At 40.1% G+C, this 24,806-nt stretch overlaps 1 protein-coding gene across 1 annotated transcript in view; it reads left to right on the forward strand.

Moving 5' to 3' along the window:
• The window catches only part of LOC103473175 (myocyte-specific enhancer factor 2C-like), a 36,665-nt gene extending 16,978 nt beyond the window's left edge, over nucleotides 1–19,687 (forward strand). Inside the window, exons 5-11 of the mRNA XM_008423180.3 lie at nucleotides 7,882–8,025; nucleotides 8,115–8,298; nucleotides 11,824–11,868; nucleotides 11,997–12,160; nucleotides 13,167–13,278; nucleotides 13,351–13,474; nucleotides 13,567–19,687. Of these exons, the coding sequence (XP_008421402.2) occupies nucleotides 7,882–8,025; nucleotides 8,115–8,298; nucleotides 11,824–11,868; nucleotides 11,997–12,160; nucleotides 13,167–13,278; nucleotides 13,351–13,474; nucleotides 13,567–13,915 (1,122 nt within the window). The 3' untranslated portion in view covers nucleotides 13,916–19,687. The remainder of the gene's footprint in view (nucleotides 1–7,881; nucleotides 8,026–8,114; nucleotides 8,299–11,823; nucleotides 11,869–11,996; nucleotides 12,161–13,166; nucleotides 13,279–13,350; nucleotides 13,475–13,566) is intronic.
• The last annotated feature ends 5,119 nt before the right edge of the window (nucleotides 19,688–24,806 follow it).

The following is a 24,806-nucleotide window of genomic DNA, read 5'->3' on the forward strand; positions in this document are numbered from 1 at the left end:
ACTGTGAGGGCTTGTTGTTTATTAGTACAACACGTGAATAATTGTAGTTTCTTCCCTGATTTTAAGATTCTGTTAACTTATGGAGAAATAAAACAAGGTTTTGTTGTCAGGTACAGAATTAAAAAGTTTTTGACAGTCCAGCAACCAAATCCATATTCTCTTTATGTTTCTGGGTGTGAAAGCTGCTGCTAACATTTCTTATCATGCAATGTAATGGCATTCCTAACAGTGCTTTCATTGTGTGTTCAAACATAAAGGAATACATGTGCACTGGGTTGAAGCGTGTGAATTTTATCATCTTACGAGCAAAGTAAGTTGCATTGTCAGGATGCAACCTTCTTGTTTTCTGCTCTGCTGTGTCGATGTGGTGATTAAGATGTTGTTGCTGCTTATCTGTGGCATTCACTGATGGATGTAGTGGGGAAGTCCACAATGTTTGGAATTAATTTCAGATTGTTTTAGTGTAAAGAACAACTTCATGTTGCCCTGCGACAGACTGGCAACCTGTCCAGGGTGAACCCGCCTCTGGCCCGGAACGTTAGCTGGAGATAGGCACCAGCAACCCTCCCGACCCCACTAGGGACAGGGTGTACAGAAAATGGATGGATAGATGGAACTTCTTTTATACAAAATAAACTTGTGACCATCTTGGCCTGAAAGTTCAGGGCTCACAGCACGTTCTATGAGGGCCTCTATGTGGCCAAATTAATATTAGCTAAATTAATCAGAAAACAGGCCCAATATTCCTGCCTGATCAGGCTCTCCAAGCATTCAGCATGCTGAGCTGAGGGAATCTGTATCAATGCAGAAACAGATACCATGTGCAGTATTTGATTATACAGTTATTACTAATAAACCGCTAGAGAACTTTAAATACTTTTGTCTTTGTGGTGCGGAAGTTGCTTCTCACATGCAACAGACTTTTTTTTACAAAAATCCTGGACTGCTGGTGTTTCAAGTGATTACAGAACACCACTTGTGATTGTCTGATCTGCAGAGGCAGAGGCTTTCTCACTAAAGATTATAGTCTGTTCCTTGTTCTGTCATTAAAGAAATTTTTGTGACAGATGTCCATGTTCAAAATCTGAGCATCAGTGATTTTTGAAGTTGTTTGAAATTGCGACTGCATATGGATGTTTTTTTAGTGTCATGTCAGAAAACTTCTGTGAGTTAAAGTCTGAGTGTGTTAATGTGCTAATTTCTCTGTTCGGTGAAGGTTTTCAGTCTATTTAACTTGTTTATGTTAAAGTGAATGTTAGTGACAGTGCCACACCAGGACTCGGTGATACAGTATGTACTGGACGAAGGGCTTATGTAACCGTGTTAACAGAGCTCAATCACAAGCATATGCCCTGACACACACATGTAAACACATGGGGATATTAGCTTAAGTGTGACTCCCAGGTGACGTTTAGGTCCAGACAGGATTCTGATGCTGAGGCTGCAGACCTCCTGAACCTGACAGCTGACAGTACAATTATCTAAAGCTACTAACCAATACTCAAATGTAGAATCTATTCTATTTACTATTTTCTGAACACAAAGAGATGCAACACTTACTGATATTAAATAAATAAAAAAAACTGACAGTATGATCAGAAAATGTAATTTCTGCTATTTTTACTTTTTATTCCACAAGAGCATCAATAAATATCACTAAATTCAAAAGTGTCATTAAATGCAGTTACTGAGAGCAGTTCGGTTTAGTGATATGAATCACACATTTTTAAGTAAATGAAGAAACCTAAACAGAAATATTTTTCAAGAACAATATTTGTGATTAAGGCACTATTAATGCTGTGCCATGCAGTTACCATCCTGCAGGTCTATTTATTACCTATAAGCAAGTAATATATTTTTAATAATGAATGATATATTCTTTATCATTATCACAATAGCACCACAAAATATCTAAAAAAAAATTCTTGGGATTTTACTCAAGAGTACAACAAAAATCACAATTCATATGTTCATAATAGAAACCAGGTGGGAGTAAAGTTTAAAGGAGGTTAGGTTATAAGTTAATATCTCAAGCTTACAGCAATAATCAGATAAGCAGCCAAGAGGCCTGTTGGAACTCTGGAGGATCTGCAAAAATCCAGAACTCAGGTAGAAGAAGCTGTTTCATATATATATATATATATATATATATATATATATATATATATATATATATATATATATATATATATATATATATAAAAACCTGGTAGTCGACACAGTGAGCATGTGGAAGAAGGAACTCTTGTTTTTGTTGTGTATGCTGACAGGAAGAGGGATGGAGCTAAATACAGAGCAGTCCTGGAAGAAAATCTGTCAGAGGCAGCAAAAAAAACTACTTAAGTTTGGAGTAAAGGTCACAATGATGGTGAAGAAAACACTCACTGCAAATGTAAATATGAAAGACTGATCAAAACGCTTCCGTTCAGTGTAATAATGAAGGTTTTCAGACAGGAAAGTAGAGTACTCCCAAACGAACAAAGACTGCCTAGTAGCAGCTGATTAGATTGATTAGATTATTTATTTCCTTAAAAAAATCACAGTAAGGCACAGACACTGGACAAAAAGCTCCAACGTTTTCTGTAATATAAATAAAATCTTTAAATTAGAGAGAAGCTTTTCTCTGGTCATTTTAATTTATATGAAACAAGGGTTGTTTCATAAATAAATTGTTCATTTATTTACTATGATTGTTTGTGTTTCTGAGACTTCTCTGAATACCCTGCAGACCCTGATAGATTTCCACAACCTTCATCACAAGTTAGGATATTGCTTTCAGGAATATTTCCTGAATAACTCCGTATGTCTTAAGTGTCAACCAGCACCAGCTTCATGTACAGTACAAACAGTGTTTACCTGAGCTTCCCTCTCCACATGGTCGTCCTGTCAGAGGCCGGCTTACACGTGCCGAAATCCTCTGTAATCTACGGCAATCCTGTTTAGCTCATTATGGTAATCTGCACAGGCAACCTCTTCATCTCTGCAGAACATCCACAGAGGCTGGATTATTTATGCCAAACACTGCTCTCATTCCACCTGCATCACCTTTGACCTTCATGCTATGTTTTCTTCCTCTCTGCTCCTTGGCTGCCTCCTCCTTTGTGTCATACCAGTTTGTTTATTGTCATTTTCTTTGTTGATCTTGGTCTCACTCTCATTCATTTTAACTCACAGTCCCTTCGTAATACTTAGTAATTATGTTGGAAGACACCTGATCATCGCCTATGCTCCTATGCTATGTATTTGAAACTGTAGCATACATAATTTGACCAGGCTGCCACTACATAAAGTATAACGTAGGAACATCTTTGTTTCTTCTTGAGAAGTCATATTGATTGAGCAGCTGTCATTCTGTTTTAGTGTTTATTGTTATATAAATGTCTTGTCCTGTTTTGGGTTGTATGGCTGGTGTTTTGGCGAGGTCTTTATAAACGAGATTACTGGTGTCAGAGGAACTGCCAAGTTAAATGAAGGTCAAAATAATTATAAGCTGCTCAAAATTTCCCCCTTTTTAACTTTTTATAACCAGTTTAACAAAATGTTTGCTTGGCAGCCAGTTAGAAAGCTAGATGTAGACGCATGTTTTCTGTCCTGAACACAATGGACAACTGGTGATGGAAGGTATCTTTGGTGTGACCTGAAAGCAGCCTTTGTGAGGTCTCATCACACCTCAGAGACATATGTCCACCTCCCAGCACGATGAACCAGTCCTGTAATATCCCACCAGCTAAGTGGAGCTCCAACATGCATGTTCAGCACAGCAGAAGCAACCTTGGCTCAGCCAGCCCTGCACCATGTTGAGCCAAGCACTGCTACCTCAACCTGCAAGGTTACGCATGACCTTTATCCCTCCCATCATCTAATCAGAGATCAACAAACTTAAGCGGCGTGAGCTGGCCGAGTATCAAAAGCTACCAGCAAACAAGAAACACATGGAGGCGTGCGTGCGTGCGTGCGTGCGTGCGTGCGTGCGTGTGCGTGTGTATGCTCCTGAGGAGTTCTGGACTCCACAGCACACTTATAGCAACCTGACACACATGAGGAAAAAAACATGACAGCTGTTGTAATGACTGTTTTGTCACTGAAGATGATAAAGTGATGATAATTGTGTAGTTCTGTCTTACAGATAGTTACAAAAAGATGCTGAACATATAAGAACTCCAAGTTATTTTTAACGCAATTTCATGGTACAGACCAACACAAACGCATCCATGTGATGTGGATTTAAATGATATTTGATTCTCAATTTTTTTCTACATATACAGCTTATTAGAGGATTTTTCCATACACCAATTCTAAAATATTTGAAAGAAAATTCAGCTTGGGAAGTTGAAATATCTGCTTGCTACTTGACACACTGTTAGCTGCAAGGCAGCCAGTCCAGAAGCTGCATTTATTTTCTATGGTGCTGATTGGCCAGACTACAAAGACATAAGGAAGACTGTAGATGTTAGCTTCTGTGGTTACAGCCTTGTGTTCACTGTGTGTACCAGATTTTTTTTTATTTTTACCATATTTGTTTCTGGAGGGGAGGGGAGTAAGTTGGTCATGTGATATTTGGTCATGTGACAGTGATGGTGATGCAGAGCAGGACTGTGGGGCGTTTCAGTGAAGCAAAGAAGCAGTGGTGTGATCAGAGAGGTTTTAAGATGTAGAAAAAGTAGTGAAATAAATGTCATATCTATTCATATCAGTTATTGACCATGACAGCATCACAATGGCATCCCTAACATCAAGTGTATCAAACTATATAAAGTACTGGGTGCGAGTGATCTGGTCATTGCCTTTTGTTTAAGTTTACTGTTGAAAAATCTCCATTTTGGAGCTACAGAACCGTTTAAGAATGATGGAAGACTTCTTTTTGGGCAACAAAGCCGATTTCAAACTCATTTCGAAGTCATTTTAAAGGCTGGAAAAGGGAAGCTGTTTGTGAGAGGTTGGAGTGTTTCTGGGTCTCTGCACCAATCAGAACCCAGCTAGACAGGAATTCAGTGAAAGAGAAGCTCCTTTGTTTTGGTCATCTTTTTCTGCCCTCATGTGGCTTTTTGGCATGCGCCTGTCTGTGTGTGTGTGTGTGTGTGTGTGTATGCGTGTGTGTATGAACAGGCTGCGGGCCAGATAACTATCAGCGTATTGTTTTGTATTCGTTTAGTCTGGGAACCTTGTTGCTATTTTTAAACCACAGGAGTTCTGCATTCCTTGCTGTAACTCTGTTAACCTTCTTCTGCTCGGGCGAGCTCTGCCTCATTAGTGTGTGTGTGTGTGTGCGTGTGTATGCGTGTGTGTGTTCAACACCATGCTGTTTTCAGATTAGAAACAGATGAAACTGACGCTCGCAGGACCTTCCAGTTCCTTTGTGTTGGCTGAGATCCCTCCCTGCTAAATGACTGGAAACCGGCAGCGGTCTAAAAATAACCCAGAACACGGCTAAGAATAGCCATGACGGCCTGCAAGTGTGGGTGACTGTGGTTTGCTGTGAATGACTGAGTGGGTTTTTTTTGTCTGTGTGCGTGTGTAGGTGTGTGTGTGTATGTCTTATTTAATGTGCAAGCAATAGGAAGAAAAAGAAAAGAAAGAGAGGCAACTTCAGGCTAAGTTTTATTTTGCCACAGCTTCCTCTGCTTCCATTCTTCCTTTTTCCTTCTGTGACCAGTACAGTTTATAGCAGCTGAGCAGGATGAGTAGGCGTACACTGGCATGGCATGTAGCAACAGCTCATCATAAAAGTATAAAATGACCTAACTAATAACATCAACAATTGGATCTCTATGAACATTTAGAAATGAAAAGCTGATGTTTAAAAGCTGGACGTTGAAACTGTTTCAGCCTTTCAGAAACTCCGATTTTATTCTGAAAAGCTCACATCTTAAACCAACCCAACTTTTCTTTTTTATTCTGGTTTGTTTGCACAAGTGTTCCAACTCAAACCAAGTGAATTGAACTGGAAATAGACTGATGATTGTTCCTTACAACACCTGTGGATTTTTCTCTTTTTTTTCTGCTGGTAAGTTTAGAATTATTTCAATAAAAAATTTGTTTCGTAACTTATTGGGAAAGTATGATGCCATAAAACAAATCAATTATATTTATTAGGTCTCCAAATAAAGTAGCTCTAATTTTGGTAGCTGTGGGATGCTGTAAAAGCCGAACGTCACGGCCCTGAGAGCACCGTCTCCATCGCAGCAGACACAGAAAGACATACGCATCCGGAGGATCATCTGGTGTGGTAGTGGTGGTGGAGGAGTCGGAGACCACCCACGAAAAAGCAGAGCGCTGGGATGCGAGCGAGACTAAAAAGAGAAAGTGGAATCAATGGAAAAGCATTGGGGGGTATTTAGTTCAGAATTTAAAGCAAACTGATCGTAAGATTTTTCTGCCCTTAAAATCAGTTTATCATTTGGAAAATCTTCACTTTATTTGTAAAAGGCACAAAATGGGAATTCATAGTTATCCCATTAATACTTTTAAAACTTTGTCTTGGACCTCTAGTAGATACTTCCGGTATATAGAACCAAAAAATCCTTCTGGAAGTGAAGTCTCAGCTTTAGCTCCACCCTCCATCTGAATGACTCACTCTCAAGTTCAGTTTTCTTCGAAAAACAAGCTAAGGGTTTTGTGTTGTCTTTGATTTTACTTGGTGTGTGTGGGCGTGTGCGTGCGTGTGTGTGTGTGCGTGTGAACGCGAGCATGTGCATGTGTGTATGGGAGTAACAAGAAGCTCCCACACATTCTGGAGCAAAAAATAGCCTTCTACGGCCATCCCTCCGCCAGCCACACTTGTATTGGTGGGAGCTGCCTCACCACACTCCACCCTCTCTCTGTAAAGGGAAACAGGTGGATTCGGATGGGATGAGTCGGATGCTGATTGGTCCAATCGCTGGGGGAGCCTGCAGTGTCCTTCTGCTGACAGGCTGGAGTGATGGGGTGTGAAGTGCTGAAACAGGCACCACGAGCCAAACTGCATACTGTACACACACACACACATCCACACACGCACACACACACACACATCCACACACGCACACACACACACACACACACTTATCACCACCTGATCCTTGTGTGAACAGATGTTTCACAACACTGACATTGTGGTCCGCTCAGTGGACCCATCCTCATCAGAACTTGTCTTCTGTTCATGTAAAAGTAAAGAGTGACTCCTTCTACCATGGAAAAAGTTGATCAGGTCGGAGTTCACTGCTGACAACTTTTGTTGCAACCTAAGTCTCACTGGTGACAGTATCTGCTCAGACAGCGCCCTCATGTGGTCAGCACTGCTATATTAATTTTAAAGGGGAAGTATTATGTAAACTCAACTTTTTTTAGCTTTATATGTTGCAATGTTGTTTCCTGATCAAAAACATACCAGGAGTGTTGTTTTGATTCTTTCATGCATGTTTGAGAAATCCTTTAATCTCCCATGGCAACCATTCAGCTGTGAAAAATGCCTGGGATTCTCCTCAGAGCTGTATTTTCCAGGCTTCACAGAGCAGCCCTCCTCCACTCTGCTCCTTCAGAATAGCCAGCAGCAATTAGCAAACACCTGGTGGAACTGCACATCTGCTGAGCTCATTATAGCAGCTACTTCTTAGAGCAACACTGGTAAAAAAAAAAAAACATTGTTAAAGGATTAATAGAGGAGCCATGTTGTGATGACTGTGAGTTTCAGAAAGACCAGAAGTTTTTAAAGAGACACAAGGCCAATTTTAGAAAGATAAATTACAAAGTCACATTTTTTAAGCCTTTTTTGATAGCATTTTTATAACAACAATATAAAAATGTACAGCATTTTTATAATAACCATTGTTATTTTGGTTTAACCACGGTTTAAAAAGTTTAGACCAGTCAACTCATCCACTCTTGTCTTCTGTTTCTCGCCAGACTCTACGGAAGAAGGGTTTAAATGGCTGTGAAAGCCCCGACATCGAAGCTGATGACTCTGCTGGCCAGAGCCCAGAGTTAGACGACAAGTACTGCAAACTCAACGAAGACATCGATCTGATGATCAACAGGCAGAGAATCTGTGTACGTCTACATCTAATTTCTTTTGCAGAGCGAGTGTATGGTGTCGTTTCATGGAGGTTCTAAAACACTTTTTGACTTTGGTCCAACAGGGTCTGCCTCCCTCTGGCTACGACATGGGGGTGACCATTCCAGGCAGCAATCCCAGCGGGCTGCTGTACGCTCACCAAGCCATAGGGGGCGCTGTGGGTAATCACAACTTGCTGCCCATCTCACACTCATCCTTGCAGAGAAACACTATGTCCCCCCAACGACCCTGTAGCGCTGGGAATGCAGGTGTGTTTATACTGACTTTAGCTTTAGGCTAGAAGTTTTCCATGAAGGGGATTGATGAGCATTTTCAAAATTGGGTTTGTGAAGTTAATATCTCACCTACAGTAGATTACATTCTTGGCATTTTCATTCAGTGTAAATCCAGATTAGCGTGTTACGAGATGGTGAAGCTAATGACTAATCCAAGAGGGGCTGAGACCAAAGGCGTCTAGCGTCTTATAATCGTGGGCGGTTCTAGGCTGGAGCAAGCCAGGGGCCTGTGGCCCTGTAGCGCAGAACCCTGGGACCAAATTTCATTGATGTATATTATTGGATTGGACGACACGTGACTGTGAGGAGACACACATGTGTCATTGCTATGCACTGAGTCAAGAATATTGATGGTCGGGAAAATGGCACAATCACACAAAGAATCTAAAAAAGGGACGCAATGTTTTGTTCTTAATTATCTGCACTACAACAGCCAGATAAGGTAAAACAGTATCACATGTCATAGGTCAGAAAAAAGTTTTAATTTAAATTGAAATAGCGAAGAATTGGGAAGTAGGTTAGCTATGCTAGCTTGACTTTGACAATCTTAACATGTGCTGTACAGTTTGGTGTGTTTCGGTTCAGGAAACCAAAAAATAAGGCGGTCCACACACCTACACTCTAACAGATCATCAGTCTCTATGACTAATCAACCACAGCTGGTGTTCAGGCAATCATTTATTAATAATTGTGAAAATAAATCATTCCTGAAAACATAAAACTCTAACTGGCCAAATGTTCTGTTGGGGTTCTTATGTTCTGCAGGGCTTAAAGAGCTCCGGCCGGGGGCCGGATTTCCGGCTTTTGACCAAACGGTCTGCCTCAACCAAAATGTAGTCTCCGAGCTTAAAAAGCTCCGTCTACAAAGATGTCTGCCAATCAGAGTTCTAGCTTCCGTTTTCTTGACCAATGAATGTAAAACGGTTTGTAGAAAAGAAGCGCATGCTTCGGTTCGGTGGAGTTTGTCTGACCCGGTAAAGAAACACGTTTACTTGAGAAAGGAATTAAAAACAAGTGGTGCTGGGCATGGCTAGAGGAAAGGGGACAAGATGGGAAGTTGACAGACATTTTTACAAAAGGGGGCGCTGGGATTCCTTTGGGGGGCATTTGGCCGAAGGTAAACTTTACACCTTAAATGCACAACAATGCCAGTTTAGACTTTGAGCAACTTGCTAAAACTGTATTTTGTAGCGTTCATTTTGTAGCGTTCATTTTGTAGCGTTAACACCGGTGCTGTAAGTGGTCCGGTATGAAACTGGTGTGATAGAACAACAGTACCACAGCACTTTTAAATTTCAATAATCAAAATACCAAAATTGTTTCCGTTGTTTTAAAGGTTTATGTCAGTCTGCCTTTTCCCCATCGATATGTTTCCAGACCGCCCTGCACCTTAGGGGTTTAAAAAAAACCAAGGGGCACATCGCGCAAAACTCTGAAACAGGAGAAGCGGGACATAAAACGGAGCGACGAACTAGATGTGAATTATGGCATAAAAACAGAGAATCCGACGCTGAACAGTGAAAAATCAACACATGATGTGAAACACATGATGATTAGGAGGCGCAGCAGGTGATGAGTGAAGATTACTGATGGTCAATAAACGATAAAATAAATCTAGCAACAGGAAAGAAACTAAAGTGGACATAGCAATAAACCAAGAGAGGATAATATTAATCAAAGGAAACTAAATGGAAATTAATGAAGAACAAAATTCAAGAATAAACTAAGAAACTAAAGTAAATACAGAGGAACAAACTTGTATGGCAAGACCTATAGAGCAATAATTAATACAGAGACTGAATGGCAAGAATAAACAGATTTCCAGACAAAAGGTAAAATAATATTGTTGAAGTGCCATGGATTTGTTGAGACCACATTTAATACTGAGAATAAATATATCTTACAGACCATAACAGTAAAGAACTGATCACTTATTTATGTTTTAACTAGATTTGATATATTTATTTCTTCAATATTATTTTTCATGTCAGTGTTAATGTCATGAGGCTGATGACTCCATGACACTTTCAATTTGACTCATTAGGATTTGATTAAGAACCAGATTTGTTCTTTGTAATTTCTGTCCAGTAAAACTATTAATCTATAAATCAATAGTTTATATAAAGATATAATCCATGTTTCTGTCTCATATTTGTATGGCATTAAAAGGATCTGGAACTTTTGTTTTTCCACTGAAAGCTCTGGTTTACACAATAAATGCCATGTGGGGGAAATTTTATGGATGATGCTCTGATGTCCTGTTTTCCTGAAGGCAGCACAGAGCTGCACCACCAGAAACCCACAGAAACACTGAAGAGAAGAAGAGTTATGATTAATGTAGTTACAGTTCTATCCATGTTTTAATGTTGCAGAGCTCAGTCGTTTTGCAAATAGTTCAAAGTTTAAACTGGCATGTTGAACATCTTTTATCTGGTCATTTTGTGGAATATTTAACAACTAGAAAATGGCAAAGAACAAGAATATTTTTTCCACTCTGACTGGCTGCTGTTAGGCCTAACAAGTTTAACTTGAATGTTCATTGCATTTTTTGTAGACGCCTGTGAAAATAATTTCTATTCCCATGGCTTTTTTATTCTCTGGGAAATTATCTTGATAAATACAGAAACAAGTATAAAATCTCAAACCATCTACAATAGTGATAGTGATATTAATAATAAAATAATAGTCAGTGCAAAGTAGCCTACAAATACTTTGTTTGGGGCGGTGAGGGACCTGGATAAAGGCTGGGGGGGCGCTGGGCTGAAACAGGGTGAGAAACTGATTTAGTTGGTAATGTTGCATGTTCTAAATTACTTGCAAAAACATTGAAAGGATTCTAATTTAATGTTGAGGGATTGTTGCCTGTAAGTCAAACCTTTAGGGCACAGACATTTTACATTTTGTTTTGAGTTGAAATGTCCTGAAGTCTTGTTTAAGTTTGAGTGTTTAGCTTGTTAATTGTATTGTTAGAAGCCATTGTTTGCACTATTCAAAGACAATTTTTATTAAAATGTGGCAATAGCAACGGTATAGTTAATTTCTATCATAATTATAAGTTTCAGGCTCAGGATTTTTTTTTTTACTTTAAGCCCTGGTTCTGTTATTTGTGGGTTTGTTGGTGTTGAACCCTTATAGACTTGAACATGATCTCTGCTCTGCCGGCGAATGGAGCCGTTGTCAGTTGGTTGCCACAGCAATGTATGTGTGTGGCGTAAAGCTGACAGAGTGGGAAAACAATCATAAAGAATAGGAACAGTTTTGAGTTGTTTCGCAAAACTGGATATGAATTATGAGTCATGTTTTTCCGCCATGATCCAGTCTTTCTGAAGTCCAAATTACATGAATCTTTTAACAGTTTAACCACTGTTGAGAAAAAGTGGGATGGAAACTCTGAATTAAGACGAACATATTGAGACCATTATCTTCTCAGCCTGAAGTCCAGAATCCTAACCAGGTGTTTGACCTGGGTCAGTGACTGCATGTCTCCATCTTCTGCAGGGCTGATGGCTTCTGACCTTCCTAACACCGTGGTCTCCGGCGTGGGTAAGGCTGCCTTCACATTCCTCAAATCCATAAATTGCAAGTGGCCTAAACCATCCTCCTTCTGAGACCAATCTGCTCTCCTGCATTTTGTGTTTAACTAATAATTCAAACTTTATGATCTCTGACAGGAAATGGCAGCTTCAGCTCCCACTGCAGTTCCCCCGGCCTCATGTCCCCGGCCGGCGTCTCTAAGAACATGCAGGATAAGAGTCCTCCTCACATGGGCATGAGCCACAAGCCTGAACTCCGCACACTGATGCCGCCCTCCAACAAGTGCTCCATCATGCCAACGGTTTTTATCACATTTCACTGTCTCACTTGGCTTCCTTCTTCTGTCCAGAGAATATTTAGATTCTTAGAGGAAAGACATTAGTAATCAGTTGAGTCTGTGTCTAAGACCCCTCAACCAACGCAGCAGTTTGATAAAACCAATGAGCTAATGACTAATATTTCAACATAAGTGCAGCATTAAATACCATTAAACTGTCTTTCTACCACCAAATCTATTTATCCTTACAGCTAAGAAAAATATTTCATCATTTATTATCTTGAATCAATATCATTAAAGGTAGAATAAAAACAAATGTATATCATTCAAATGATCAATAATTCATTCTACTTTAGTTCAGCCCAAAAACGACCCGACATTAAAATGGAACTTCATAACATCCAGCAGTACATAGACAAACACTTAAAAACTTATTTGATTAAATCAAAAAGCTTTAATGGTTCTTAGGTTATCACACCAATATAAACAGCAAACACAGTCACTTAGTGTTTCATCTGAATAAGCATTTTATATGAAGTACGTTTTTAATTACAGTCTGTTGCAACTCAGGGATGTTCAAACTGCAGCTCAAGGTCTGTCAGTGGTAGACAACAATGCATGTTTTGCATTTGCATGTTGCATTTGTATATTGCAGGTTTAGATTTTTAAAAAATTAAAATTGCAATAGGATTTTTGTGCTATTAAGTTTCTTTTGTGGCCTTTAAGTACTTTCACCTTGGCAATTTTGGCAAACGAGGCAAAAGGTTTGGGTATCACTGTTCAAAATAAAATATTACAGCCCTTGACTCAGGGACTTACAGTCATTTTGTAAATGCAACAAAAACTTGCATGTAAAAAGTGAAGTGTTAATTTTCACATAGACACACACAATTTCATATTCCAACCTGCAGTAAATCTGCATATGTCTTAGTGATAATAGTATCATAACTTTACAGATGACCATGATCACCTAATCTGATTCAGTCTTTGTTTAGTGTTTCTAATCGTCAAACTTCTCTCTTTTTTTCAGAACCAGAGAATAAATCACTCACAGACAGCTCAGACTCTGTCCACTCCTGCAGTGTCTATCGCTGCCTCTGGGATTGGTGGGTATCCCTCTGCCATCTCCTCCTACAGCACAGGTGAGGACAAACAGACCGCTGTTACAGGTTAAAGGTTAAAGGTCAACCTGACATTGTGTTGTCCTCCCTCAGACTTTTCCCTGGGCAGTGACCTGTCCTCCCTGTCTGGGTTCGGGGGCTCAGGTCTGGGATCGGTGGCGAGCTGGCAGCAGCAGCAGCTGCAGAACCTCCAGCACTCGGCGCTCGGACACATGGGGTGAGAAAACCTGACCGAATCCATTCTGATGGCGAACCATGGCTTCACGCATAGAACCAAAACAATTATCGCACTGTCTCCTATACTTACAGAAACTTGTGCCAGAACTCCAGCCTGGACGTTGGCGTTCACCACAACCTCCACATTAAGTGTGAGCCGGCCTCTCCTCCCAGAGACCGGAGCCTGGGTGTGGGCGGGGCTGGACTCAGAGGAGGCGTCAATGCGGCCGGATATGCCCTCGGCGCCGGCCGGGGACCCCACGAATCCGGCAGTTCCCCTGGTGACAGCGCCTCCAGCTGTGGTAGCTCGTACGAAGGCAGCGAGGAGCGCGAGGATCACCACGGCAATGAGAGCTTCCTGCTGCAGCCGCTGTCCAGTCAGGAGGAACGTCACAGCCCGTCAGTAAAACGGATGAGGCTATCAGAAGGCTGGGCCACATAGTGGGAGGGAGCAGCTCCACAGGAACAGGGGGGAGTAAAGTTACCATATAGTGTTGTTATTATTATTATTATTATTATTATTATTATTATGATTATCACTATCATATTCTCCTTGTACTGAATGCATGTGCTTTATGTTTAATGGTGGTCTGTAGTTGAGGCGGTTGGTCTTGCGATGTGAGGTCAGGATCAGCACACATCACCTGAAAAACAAAACTCTCAAGTTTATCTGTGTGTCACAACATTCTGAACATCATATGAAATATTTATTTATTCAAAATCGGGTAAAATGCAAATATGCAGCCTTTTGTGTACCATAATAATATCTTTCTTCTTGCCAATGCTCCATAAAGTTTCAGCTGATAGTTGACAGATCCTATCTGTCAACTGAGGATCTCTGCAGCTCCTCCAGAGTCACCAGGAGCCTCTACATAATGCTGCCTCTACATGCCAGCTGCACAAACGTGTTCAGCTGCTCCATCCTGTTCAGATCCTGCACTGAACAGACATGTCTCTTGGTATTGTCTAACTATGGCTGCAGCTAAAGATTATTCTAGTAATCGATTAATCAGATTTTAAAAATTGTCGATTTTTCATTTTACCACTTTAGCTTATTTTATATAATGTTAGAAATACATGAAAAATATACAAATGAACAAAATTCAATTCCTTTTAAAAAGGAAAATACACTTTTTAAGCCTAAAATGCATCAACATTTTTACTCATCTGCAGCTGAAATAAAACTTCTGACATGAACATGGAAAGCTCAGGCTGTTACATCACTACAGTGTAAGACTCATCTGCTGATTAATATTTGGAGAGCAAAAGGTGCTTAACAGGAGATTTCTTTTTTATTGCAGAATTTGAACCAAGTGAAGCTAAAAATTCCACTTGAGTTCTGGGTAGATCATATTTACCTTTCTAAATTGTAGATGTCTTTATACAGTTTTTAGTTTAGTTCCTGCTTGAGTGTTTTTTTCTTTCAGCAATTGGCCTTTTTTAGAACCAGTTAACTATTAATCAATTTCTAGATTAGTTGACTATTATTTCAATAATCGATCAATCACGATTAATCCAATTAATCTGATTAATTACTGTAGTTTATCCTTCTCCTGAATTTTGGAGAAATAAGCTTACTTTAATCATGTCTTCCCATTATTGCACCCAAAGTTCAAACTTTCCCACAAGAACTTTTTGACACATAAGTAAATCTTGAGAATTTTTGTATTTTATATTGAATTTTTTTGATGTACGCTGATAGATGAGACTTTCGCCTGAGGCCATCCTCTGCGGGGAGGTTTGACGGTGTACATTTACTGCTTGTTTTCAGTGTGTGTTTAGGTAGCGTGGGGATTATAAGTGAGTTTCTCATGTATGCAAGTAAAGGAGAGGTCAAAGTGAAGAAGTCTGGTACTCTGAACAGTGAAGCTACTGGCGAGTTTGAACGTGGATCCGCTCTGATGTTCTCGCTCCACGGCTGTTACACGAGCTGCATTGCAGGTTCAACATAAACAAATGCTTCTAAATGTATTGCACAATTAAAGGAGAACAGGTTAAAGGGCAAAGAAGCCGATGAAACAAGTAGGAAAAGAGTGAAGGAGTAGGGTAGGTGCTGAGCGGGGGATTCTCCACTAACAGAGTAACCACAGGAAGATCCTGCTGGTTCTGTTATTGGAAAGGTTGAGGACAGGCAGAGGTGTTGAGATGGCTGCTGAGAGGTCTAATGGAGTCAAGGCAACAGGTTGCTTAGGAAAAAAAATGTTGTATTAATTTTACTTGGTATTGAGATGCTCAGTTTTTGATGAGCTTTCTGAGTCTGGCGGCAAAAGAAAAAAAAAATTTGATATTTATATACAGACAGTCAAAACATCAGGAGCAGTTTGGGCTGGATCTGACAGGAAGCTAAGAAAACGAACCACTACAGAATGTTTACACACAACATTTCCTCTAGTCCCTACTGAACGCTGGTTGTACGCTGAAACCAAAGCTAATGTGACAATAAAATCTTAAGTAGCAATAGATCAGGGGTGTCAAACTGAATTTCACCGAGGGCCACTTCAGCATATTGACCACCCTCAACGGGCCACATTGACGGTACAAATCAGGAGAGCCCAGGTTCAGTCCTCCAGACTGCAACTTTTAGATGCATCCCTGCTAAAACACCCCAGACAAAAGGTTGACTTCCCTCATCAGCAGCAGCTCAGTTCTGTAGAGGCTGATAATGAGTCAATGATCCAGGTGTGTTAGAGAAGGAACGCATCTAAAGTTGCAGATGGTAGCTCTGGAAAACTAGACTTGAGCATCCCTAGCATAAATGTATGAAAATACAATGTTAAAAATAAATTAAACACCTCATATTGTTAAATAACGCTTTGGAGCGTCTGGTTAGGAAGCGCATTCAAAACCCTTGGTTGAAATGGCGCATTAAATTCAAGTCTCCATTACAGACCAGAGAAAACTAAAGAGAATGCAACGTTGTGTTAATCCATTTGAGGAGCCGGCAGTTTATCTCGAGGAAATAAATGACGACGCAGAAGTTAATCAGACTGTAACATGCGCAGTCCGCTGTTCAACCACTGCGGACGCGGCTCCGCCGCTGCGAAGAATTAAAAACCACTGGAAGTAACTCATCTGCTGGAAGTAACTCATCCAGCAAAAAAAAAAACCTGGTGAAAGTTCTGACAGAAGCAGAACTGTCAGGCTTGATTCCTCTACATCTCTGTGGGCTGCTTTGATTTTCAAAGAAAATCCAACAAGAAGCAAAATGTTTCTATCAAAAGCAAACAAATATTTGTCTCTTTGTTTTTTAGAATGGTTAAATGGTTGTCACCTACATCACTAAACATTCTTCTACTAAGCAGGGGTGAGCATTTATCATCATAAATTTATTGTCATGAATTTTTACATAAATTATCAATTATTATTAATTGATCATTTTCAATTAATAATATTTAAAACTTCCCAAAACTGTCCATATTGTTGAGATTGTTAGTTTTACAATTTTCTCCAAGAGCTGTTGCCTTGCAGCGAGAAGGTTCTCGGTTCGATTCCCGGCCCCGGTCTTTCTGCATGGAGTTTGCATGTTCTCCCTGTGCATGGTGGGTTTTCTCCAGGTACTCCGGTTTCCTCCCACAGTCCAAAAACATGACTGTCACGTTAATTGGCCTCTGCAAATTGCCCCTAGGTGTGAGTGTGTGTGCATGGTTGTTTGTCCTGTGTGTCTCTGTGTTGCCCTGCGACAGACTGGTGACCTGTCCAGGGTGACCCCGCCTCTCACCCGGAACGTTAGCTGGAGATGGGCACCAGCAACCCTCCTGACCCCACTGAGGGACAAGGGTGTTAAGAAAATGGACAATTTTCTCCACTGTTTGTTCATTGAGAGTATCAATAAATTTGAAAATATGATTAAATGTAGTTACATACAGTTACCTAAAAAAGAAGGGATAAATAGTGCTTATCAGTTTTGTTTATCACAAAATATTGTGATAAAACTTTAAGCCCACATCATCCACCCCTTCTACTCAGTTCTTTTATTTCCAAAGCACAAAATGACTCAGATGATCATCCAGTTTTTCATGCTACTGATGTACAAATTGGTCTTCAGACACTAAATAATCCAGTCATTTAAGCTCAGCTCTAAATAGTCTGTTTCCTGTGTGTCTGAATGGGTCTGAATGGGCTGTGTCTGAATGCTGTGTAACTTCCTCTGTTGTGGTTCGTTTTCAGTTTTCTGTCCAGTCCACCTGAAGTCAGACGTCAGAGTGAGGAGCTATAAAGCCATAACGTACAGAACAGAGATGCTTTACTGCACAAACCTGCTGGTGTGTTTAGAGACTAAAGGTTCCTTTGTTACTATAGCAACGGGATGTTTTATTGAACAGTCTGAGTCTCCATATACAGACGCAACAGGAAGCACAAGGATTTGACGGCTGGTGTCAGACCCGGCTGCTCACCTTACTGGGCTTTTTCATTCACTCAGGTCATTTATTCCAGCAGTGTCCCATTACTACTGTACAGTTACAGTAAGAGCTACTGTAACTGTAAAGGTAACTACAGGGTTACATTTCAGTTTTGTTTTTTCTATAAAAACAGAGCATAACAAATGTCATCTCAAGGCACTTTATGGCAAAAACAGGTCCAATTCATATTCATAGAAATATAAAACCTAACCAATGCTTACATGAACAATCAAATCATAAGAAGATTCCGATTCAGTTACAGGTAGCCTCATTTGACTGTTCATGCACAATACGGTCAGATGTAATTACATATGATTATGATTAGTAAAGAGTTTATTATAACTGTTCTGTTCAGTTATCATAACTGTTCAGAGCTGCAGATCAGGAATCCCAAACCAAACATGGAAAACAAGATCCAAAGAAAAAATCCAACTGAACGTTTCCATCCTCAGACAGAGAAACTTTTTAGCTGCTTCTAGATGTAGCAGAGTAGGAATGCACCGTTTTATCTTTAAGAAGTCTGACCCGTCGATTCCCATTTTGGCCAGTATCTATCTTTTTATCTGAAAAGTTGCTAAATGTGGCAAGAATGTCCCTGAGTTGGCAACAATTGTGTGACTACTGTCAACTGCAAACATGCAGACATGATAAGCGGGTCTGTCAGCCAAACATCTCTCACTGCAGAGCAGCAGACGATGCTGGTTGGTTTTTGGACCTCTGCTGAGGTAGATAAGATCGACTTCACATGTAAATATCATCTGATCTCCAAGGTGATCAGAGCCGATTTATCAGCTGGTTTATTTATTGGCGCACCCCTAAAAGTGTTCAGTTATGGCACGCTGCGTTGACCCTGGAGGTGGGAACTCTGATTTGGGAATGACTTCCTGTTTAGCTTTTGAAATTAAAGCTCATTAATTCTCTACCTCCAAGTCCAAATAAGACACCAATAATTTCTCTTGATGCCATGTTTCAGCCAGTCTGACACCAGCCACACATCCAGGTTGTTCAAACTGGACATACGACTGCAACTATCCTCCCTATTAAAGTTTTCCTTTGGTTTTTATTTCTGTTGTTTTTTTTTTGTTCTTGTTGTTTTTATTTCTGTGTATTGAAAAGACAGAAGTGGCTGAGGGATCAATTTTGAATATTTTGGCTTAAAACTGTATATTTGGAGCTCGACCCCTCAGCCTCTCTTCATTTTTCTGCTCTGCGCCTGAATTCTCTTAGAAAACGGTGGAGCAACGCAAATTGCTTTTTATGAACTCCACGTGGCTGAGGTACTTCTCTCCTCCATCTCCATAAGTCAGGATGGTCGTCTAAAACCTAAAACACGTTAGAAAAAAAAAAAAAAAGTCGGGAGCTCACTCCTGGACTCCAGGTGGCGCCAGCTGACCGCAGATGAAAATAGAAGGCTGGCTTTAAAAAGAAAGAAAGAGAGAACGTAAGCTAAGCAGCGTGAAAAGCTTCAAATCAAATCTTTGTTTTATTTCTGGAACCAGTTTCTGTCTGGACCTGTCAGGTACCTACAAAGCTCTTATTAAAAAAAAAAAAAGTTGTACTTAATTTTTCTTTTCATCTGAGCAGGTTGGTGAATCTTTTCTGTACAAAAGAAACATAAACGTTTGGCCTGCATTCTCCCCTCATCACCTGCTTCCGGATGTACTGAGCGATTGTTAGCGGCATGAGCTGGCCTTCTGTCGCCACCTGACTCACCGACCAACCAAGAGCACATGGGCTGTCGCAGAACCTCACTCAAAACTGTGGTAGTGTTTGTATTTTGCAGAAAATAAAAATGCTCATGTTTTTGTTCCACATGTCTGATGTGGTTTGTTTTTGTGTCCCTGCAGTTACACTTAAGACTGGCCGATAAATCAATAACAGTGCATATCGCGATAGACACGTGATCTGTATTCATAGGTGATGAAGTAAGAGTAAAAGGATGAAACAGGAAAAATTACGTCACCAGTTTGGCTGTGTTTCAGATCTTTTAGCAACTAAAATACTCCCACTTCAAATTGAGAGTTCTCAACTTCATATGTACTTTAATGAAAACCAGGGGATGAAATATTTCACATAAAAATGATTTCTCTAATGCGCATGTGTCAAACTCAAGGCCCGGGGCCAAATCTGGCCGCCGTAGCTTTTATGTGGCCCTCCAGACTCCAGATTACATCAATAAGTCCCTCCAGTTTTCACAAATACACAAAATTCATACAAAATCAACAGATCCCCACATTCTTTCTGATTTTACTGACATTTTTTCTCAAAACTGGACAAAAACGTTAATTTAACCTCACTTGATGTCAAGTTATATATGTGACTGATACAGCAATTAATAAAAAGTCACATTTAACATCATATATTAGCGCAAATATTGTAAAATTCCTGACAAATATTCCTATCTTGTCACTACAAAATCTATGATTTTGATAGCAAAAAAAAACACAAAAACAATCACAAAGTCCTGGTTGGACTAATCAGTGTGAATTATCAATATAATTTCACTTTAAGAAACACTTATTAGATGCTGAAACATCTATTTATTAACATTTTAACCATTTAATGGTTTTTATCAATATATTCTGGAACAACCGGCCCTTTGAGAACATTCCGATTTTCGATACGGCCCAAAATGAAAATGAGTTCGACACCACTGCTCTAATGTATTTAATGACTGACACATTTAGAGAGCATTAAAAGAACTGAACACTAGATGGCGCCATGGGCCAGTTGAGACCAGTGTTCACTGCCATCTGCATGTGATGCTCCTTAAAATAAGTATTCCACATTAGAGTAAGTTCTGTTTATTATAAGTCCGGTTATTTTCAAATAACTCAAAGTATCGGCTTCTTAAAAAGCCTTACATTCATGAATCCAAAATTAAGGCCTTAATATGTTAAAAAATAATTATAAAAAAAAGTTTATGGAAATCCAATAAGTTGACCTTTAATATGTTAATCACAAGTCTCAAATTTTGTAGTGGCTGGAATATTTAATCATGCATATTCTATGTAATTTATTTTTTCTTACTTTTCAGTCTAGGAAAACATTTGATTCACATGAAGACATCACAACGTTCAGTGACTTAAAGCAGTTGAGGCTACCGCTAACTAGCTGCTAATTGTACCCCTGCCAACTAGCTACCTAGCTTTTTTACCTAGAGCAGTGGTTCTTAACCTTTTTTGAGGTACTGAACCCCCCAGTTGCATATGCGCACTCACTGAACCCTTCTTATTCCAACTCTAGGTCAGAACCACTGACCTAGAGTATCGTAAGTGTATTTATTGACACTTGGTTGGATGATGTTCTTCTTCGCCACTGACTCACTTCTGTAGCCAACCTATAAGATACTATATGCATTCAGTGTGAAAATAAATTCTAAAAAGGTTTTTAAAAACCTTAAATTTAAGTTGATGACACCTGCAGAAACCCAGCAACTGCTGTGTGATTAGATGGAAAAGGCATTAGGTAACCCTGGGTATGATTTAAAGTAAAATTTATAAAACCAACAAATCTTCACTCCACCAGAATCACGAGGAAAAGTGAAACATGCAATAAAAATATATAATTTCTTCTGAAACATCCCGGGTGAGAAATTATTTCCTTGGACTTCTCTTCCCGGTGGTTGGCGCCGTCCTTGTCTCATCTGAAAGAAACCTTTCAGACTCAGACTATTACATGCAGGAGGCATTCTGAGCTGGACTGACTGTATTTACAGAAGAGCGATCTCTGGTTGGTATTGACCTCTCAGTCGACCTGCTGTCTCAGTTTACTGCCTGCATGCCTGCAGAAGTGTGTGCAGTAACAACAGAGCGCCTGCTGATGAGAAGCACACCAAAATACTATCATTCTGTCTTTTCTGCACATAGAGGGGGATGCAGTCAGATGGACAGATGTCATGTCTGATTGATTCACATGCAGACATAAACCATAAACCGGACTGAGTGTTCGCGTGAAGGGAACGGGCCGAGCTCCTCGGCACGCCGAGCCGGGCTTTGTTTAGAAGCCGTCAAGGACAGGCTGTGGTTGGCCTGCAGCCCACATTCCTGCCCAGCACCCGACAGTGTGTGCATGTGTACATGCATGAATCTGCTTGTTGACCAAACACATAAACATGTTAATGTAATTAGCATTTTTTTAAAAACGTTCAACCCGATGCGTTTGGGGTTGAGCTCTCCTAAAGATGGCCCAGTTTCTGCTTTGTGTGACTTCCTGTTTGAGCTGCACTGGATGGAAAATAGATTTGTGCAAATATAATATTTCACAGTGTATTTTATTTCCAACAAAACAAACAAAAAATACCCAAACTGCAGATTCAGGTAAAAATATTCTAAAAATGTAGAAAGTTAAAATTTCAACTCTCTTAATTTAAACCTATTTCAAGTTATTCTCTGCATATTACTGCACTTGCTTTTGATTTGCACTTTTACTCCAGTGTGTTTGTGTTTCCTGTGTCTGTTTCCAGCTGTGATAGTCTATATTTTTCTGTGTATTTCTCCTTTAAAGAACATTTTACTTATAAAAAGCAAGATTTTGGTTACTGTTTGGCTTTTCTTGTGTTGCAAAAAGACGCAGACCTGTTCCCAAAGTGTTGGTCTGGTCTGCTTGTCCCGGCCTGGTTGTCTGTGTTTTCCTAAACATCAGACTAGTGAGCTCCGTTCTTATCTCACAGACTGAGGAACTCCTGAAGGTCAGCGACGAGAAGAAAGGAAGAAACGTTATTCTATGCAAACCTTGTTTTCAGTCGTAGTTTATTTAATTTAGGGAGTTGAGAATTTTCTACAACAGACAAACAAAAGAAGCACATTACTGCCAAGTGGAACTCAAATATTTCATGGTTTTCCAAATGTGTCACAAATAAAAATCTAATCAGTATGGCTTGTAAAATACAGACAATAGATTTATAGATTTCAAAGCATGTTCATTTTTAGAATGGCCCAGTCAAAGTCCAGACAGAAATCCACCTGAAAACAAATTGCCATCTGTAGATGTGCAAAGAGACACGGGAAGTTACAGACTGAATATAAAGGCACTCCACACTATTCAGATTGTTGTTTGTAAAACACATTTGAAAGTCGGCTCTCATCTCCCTTTGACTTCACAGTTGGCTCTGTGGCTGCAGGTTCCTGGTCTGATTCCCTGAACCCTAAGGTTCTGGATTAGTCGTGTCCAAATGCTTTGAATGTTCTGTGTTGTGGAGGAAGTTGTTAGTCTTCAAAAGCATCTTTCCTCAAAAACCTCACTTTGTTGTGGAGACCTCCAAGTGTCTATTCTTGGCCCTGTCCGATTCCTGATCAATACCTTCCTTCTATTTAAAAATAAAAGGCTTATCTTTTATTTTATTGACTCAGATGAGTCTGAAACATAATTTTATGTCTCTATTAAATTGTCTGATTAAATTTTCCTAAAGTAAATGAATAGTCTGTCAGTCAGTGTAAGGATTCATTTTAAGGAAACTCATTTTATGTCTCGCCTTTTGAATCAGAACGAGTTCTGTTCACTGTGATCGTGTCATTTCTTTCCTCGGGTTTCTCACTTTATACTTGAATTTTTAAATGTAATCATATGTGCTTTAAACATAAATTTGACTTTATTACTTCAACAATTCCAAATGAAATATACTGAAGTTTGTGGAATGAACCACAACTATCAGAACCGTCCTAGAATAATGGCCCAAGTCATTTTTGGCCAAAATTGACCCCCCCACCCCCTAAATTATCTTTTGAGAATAAATAGATATTAATTTTTGTTGTTGTTGCAGAAATTGACTTAGGCCATTATGTTACAAAGGTTTGATTTCAGTGCATTCATTATGTTATTCATGCATCAGTAGGTTTTTTCTTACGTCGATGCAGGAACCTTTGACATGAATAACATTTTGTACGTTTCTATTTTCAGTGCCAGTGTTTCCTTGTCTTCCAGGTGTGTGTGTGCGTGTGTGTGCGTGTGTGTGTGTGTGTGTGTGCGTGTGTGTGTGCGTGTGTGTGCGTGTGTGTGCATGCGTGTGTGTGTGGGGGGGTGTGTGTGTGCGTGTGTGCATGCGTGTGTGTGTGGGGGGGTGTGTGTGTGTGCACGTGCGTGCGTGTCTTGTTGGGACCGTTTCTGCCCTCGCTGCTACAACAATGCCACACTCTTCTGTTCTCTCTGCTGCCTCTCCCTGCTTCACCAGCCAGTTCAAACCAGTTTCTGTTTATCAGCCGTACAGAAGCAGCCTGTATAATGGAGCCAAAACATTTTTCATGTGACCTCTCATCTTTTGTGTGTGTGTGTGTGTGTGTGTGTGTGTGTGTGTGTGTGTGTGTGTGTGTGTGTGTGTGTGTGTGTGTGTGTGTGTGTGGGGGTGTGTGTGTGTGTGTGTGTGTGTGTGTGTGTTGGAATGTGAGCTTAAATGTGTTCGTATGAGTCAAATTAAAACAGAGCGATGGGATTCAGGCAGGATGAGTTTTCCTGCAGGGCTGTGAACGGCTCGTCCTGATCCCTGACGCTCCGCCGCTCCTTCTCTCTGATCATGGGTAAACCTGCTGGGTCAGCAGGTGTTCTGTCTGTGTAGAACGACCTGCTTCCATTGCAAGGCGCACTTACAAACATCCAGAATAATCCAGAATAAAGTTCTAAAGGAAAGAGTCATACCGCGCACCAGAAACCAAACTATTCCACGTGAAACAAATATCTGTGTGCCGATCATTTCCAGTGAGATGTTGCTGAAGGATCCGGTTCAAACTGCTTTAGGCCCAGCCTGCTGGCGGCGGAGCTTCACAGCTCAGCTGGCAAAGTCTCAGCTTTTGTGATGCAGGAATGTATATTGAAATCAATTTATTTTCCATAGGAAGCCCTAAAAAGGATTTCCTCTACATAGCAGATTCATGCGTTTCAGGTTACAGCGACTAAAGTTTGTCTTTCGCCCAAAATGGAATCTGAAATTGGTGTCAGACT

The sequence above is a fragment of the Poecilia reticulata genome, chromosome 12 (assembly GCF_904066995.2).
Source record: "Poecilia reticulata chromosome 12, P_reticulata-male-v2, whole genome shotgun sequence".
NCBI classification, from domain to species: Eukaryota; Metazoa; Chordata; class Actinopteri; order Cyprinodontiformes; family Poeciliidae; genus Poecilia; species Poecilia reticulata.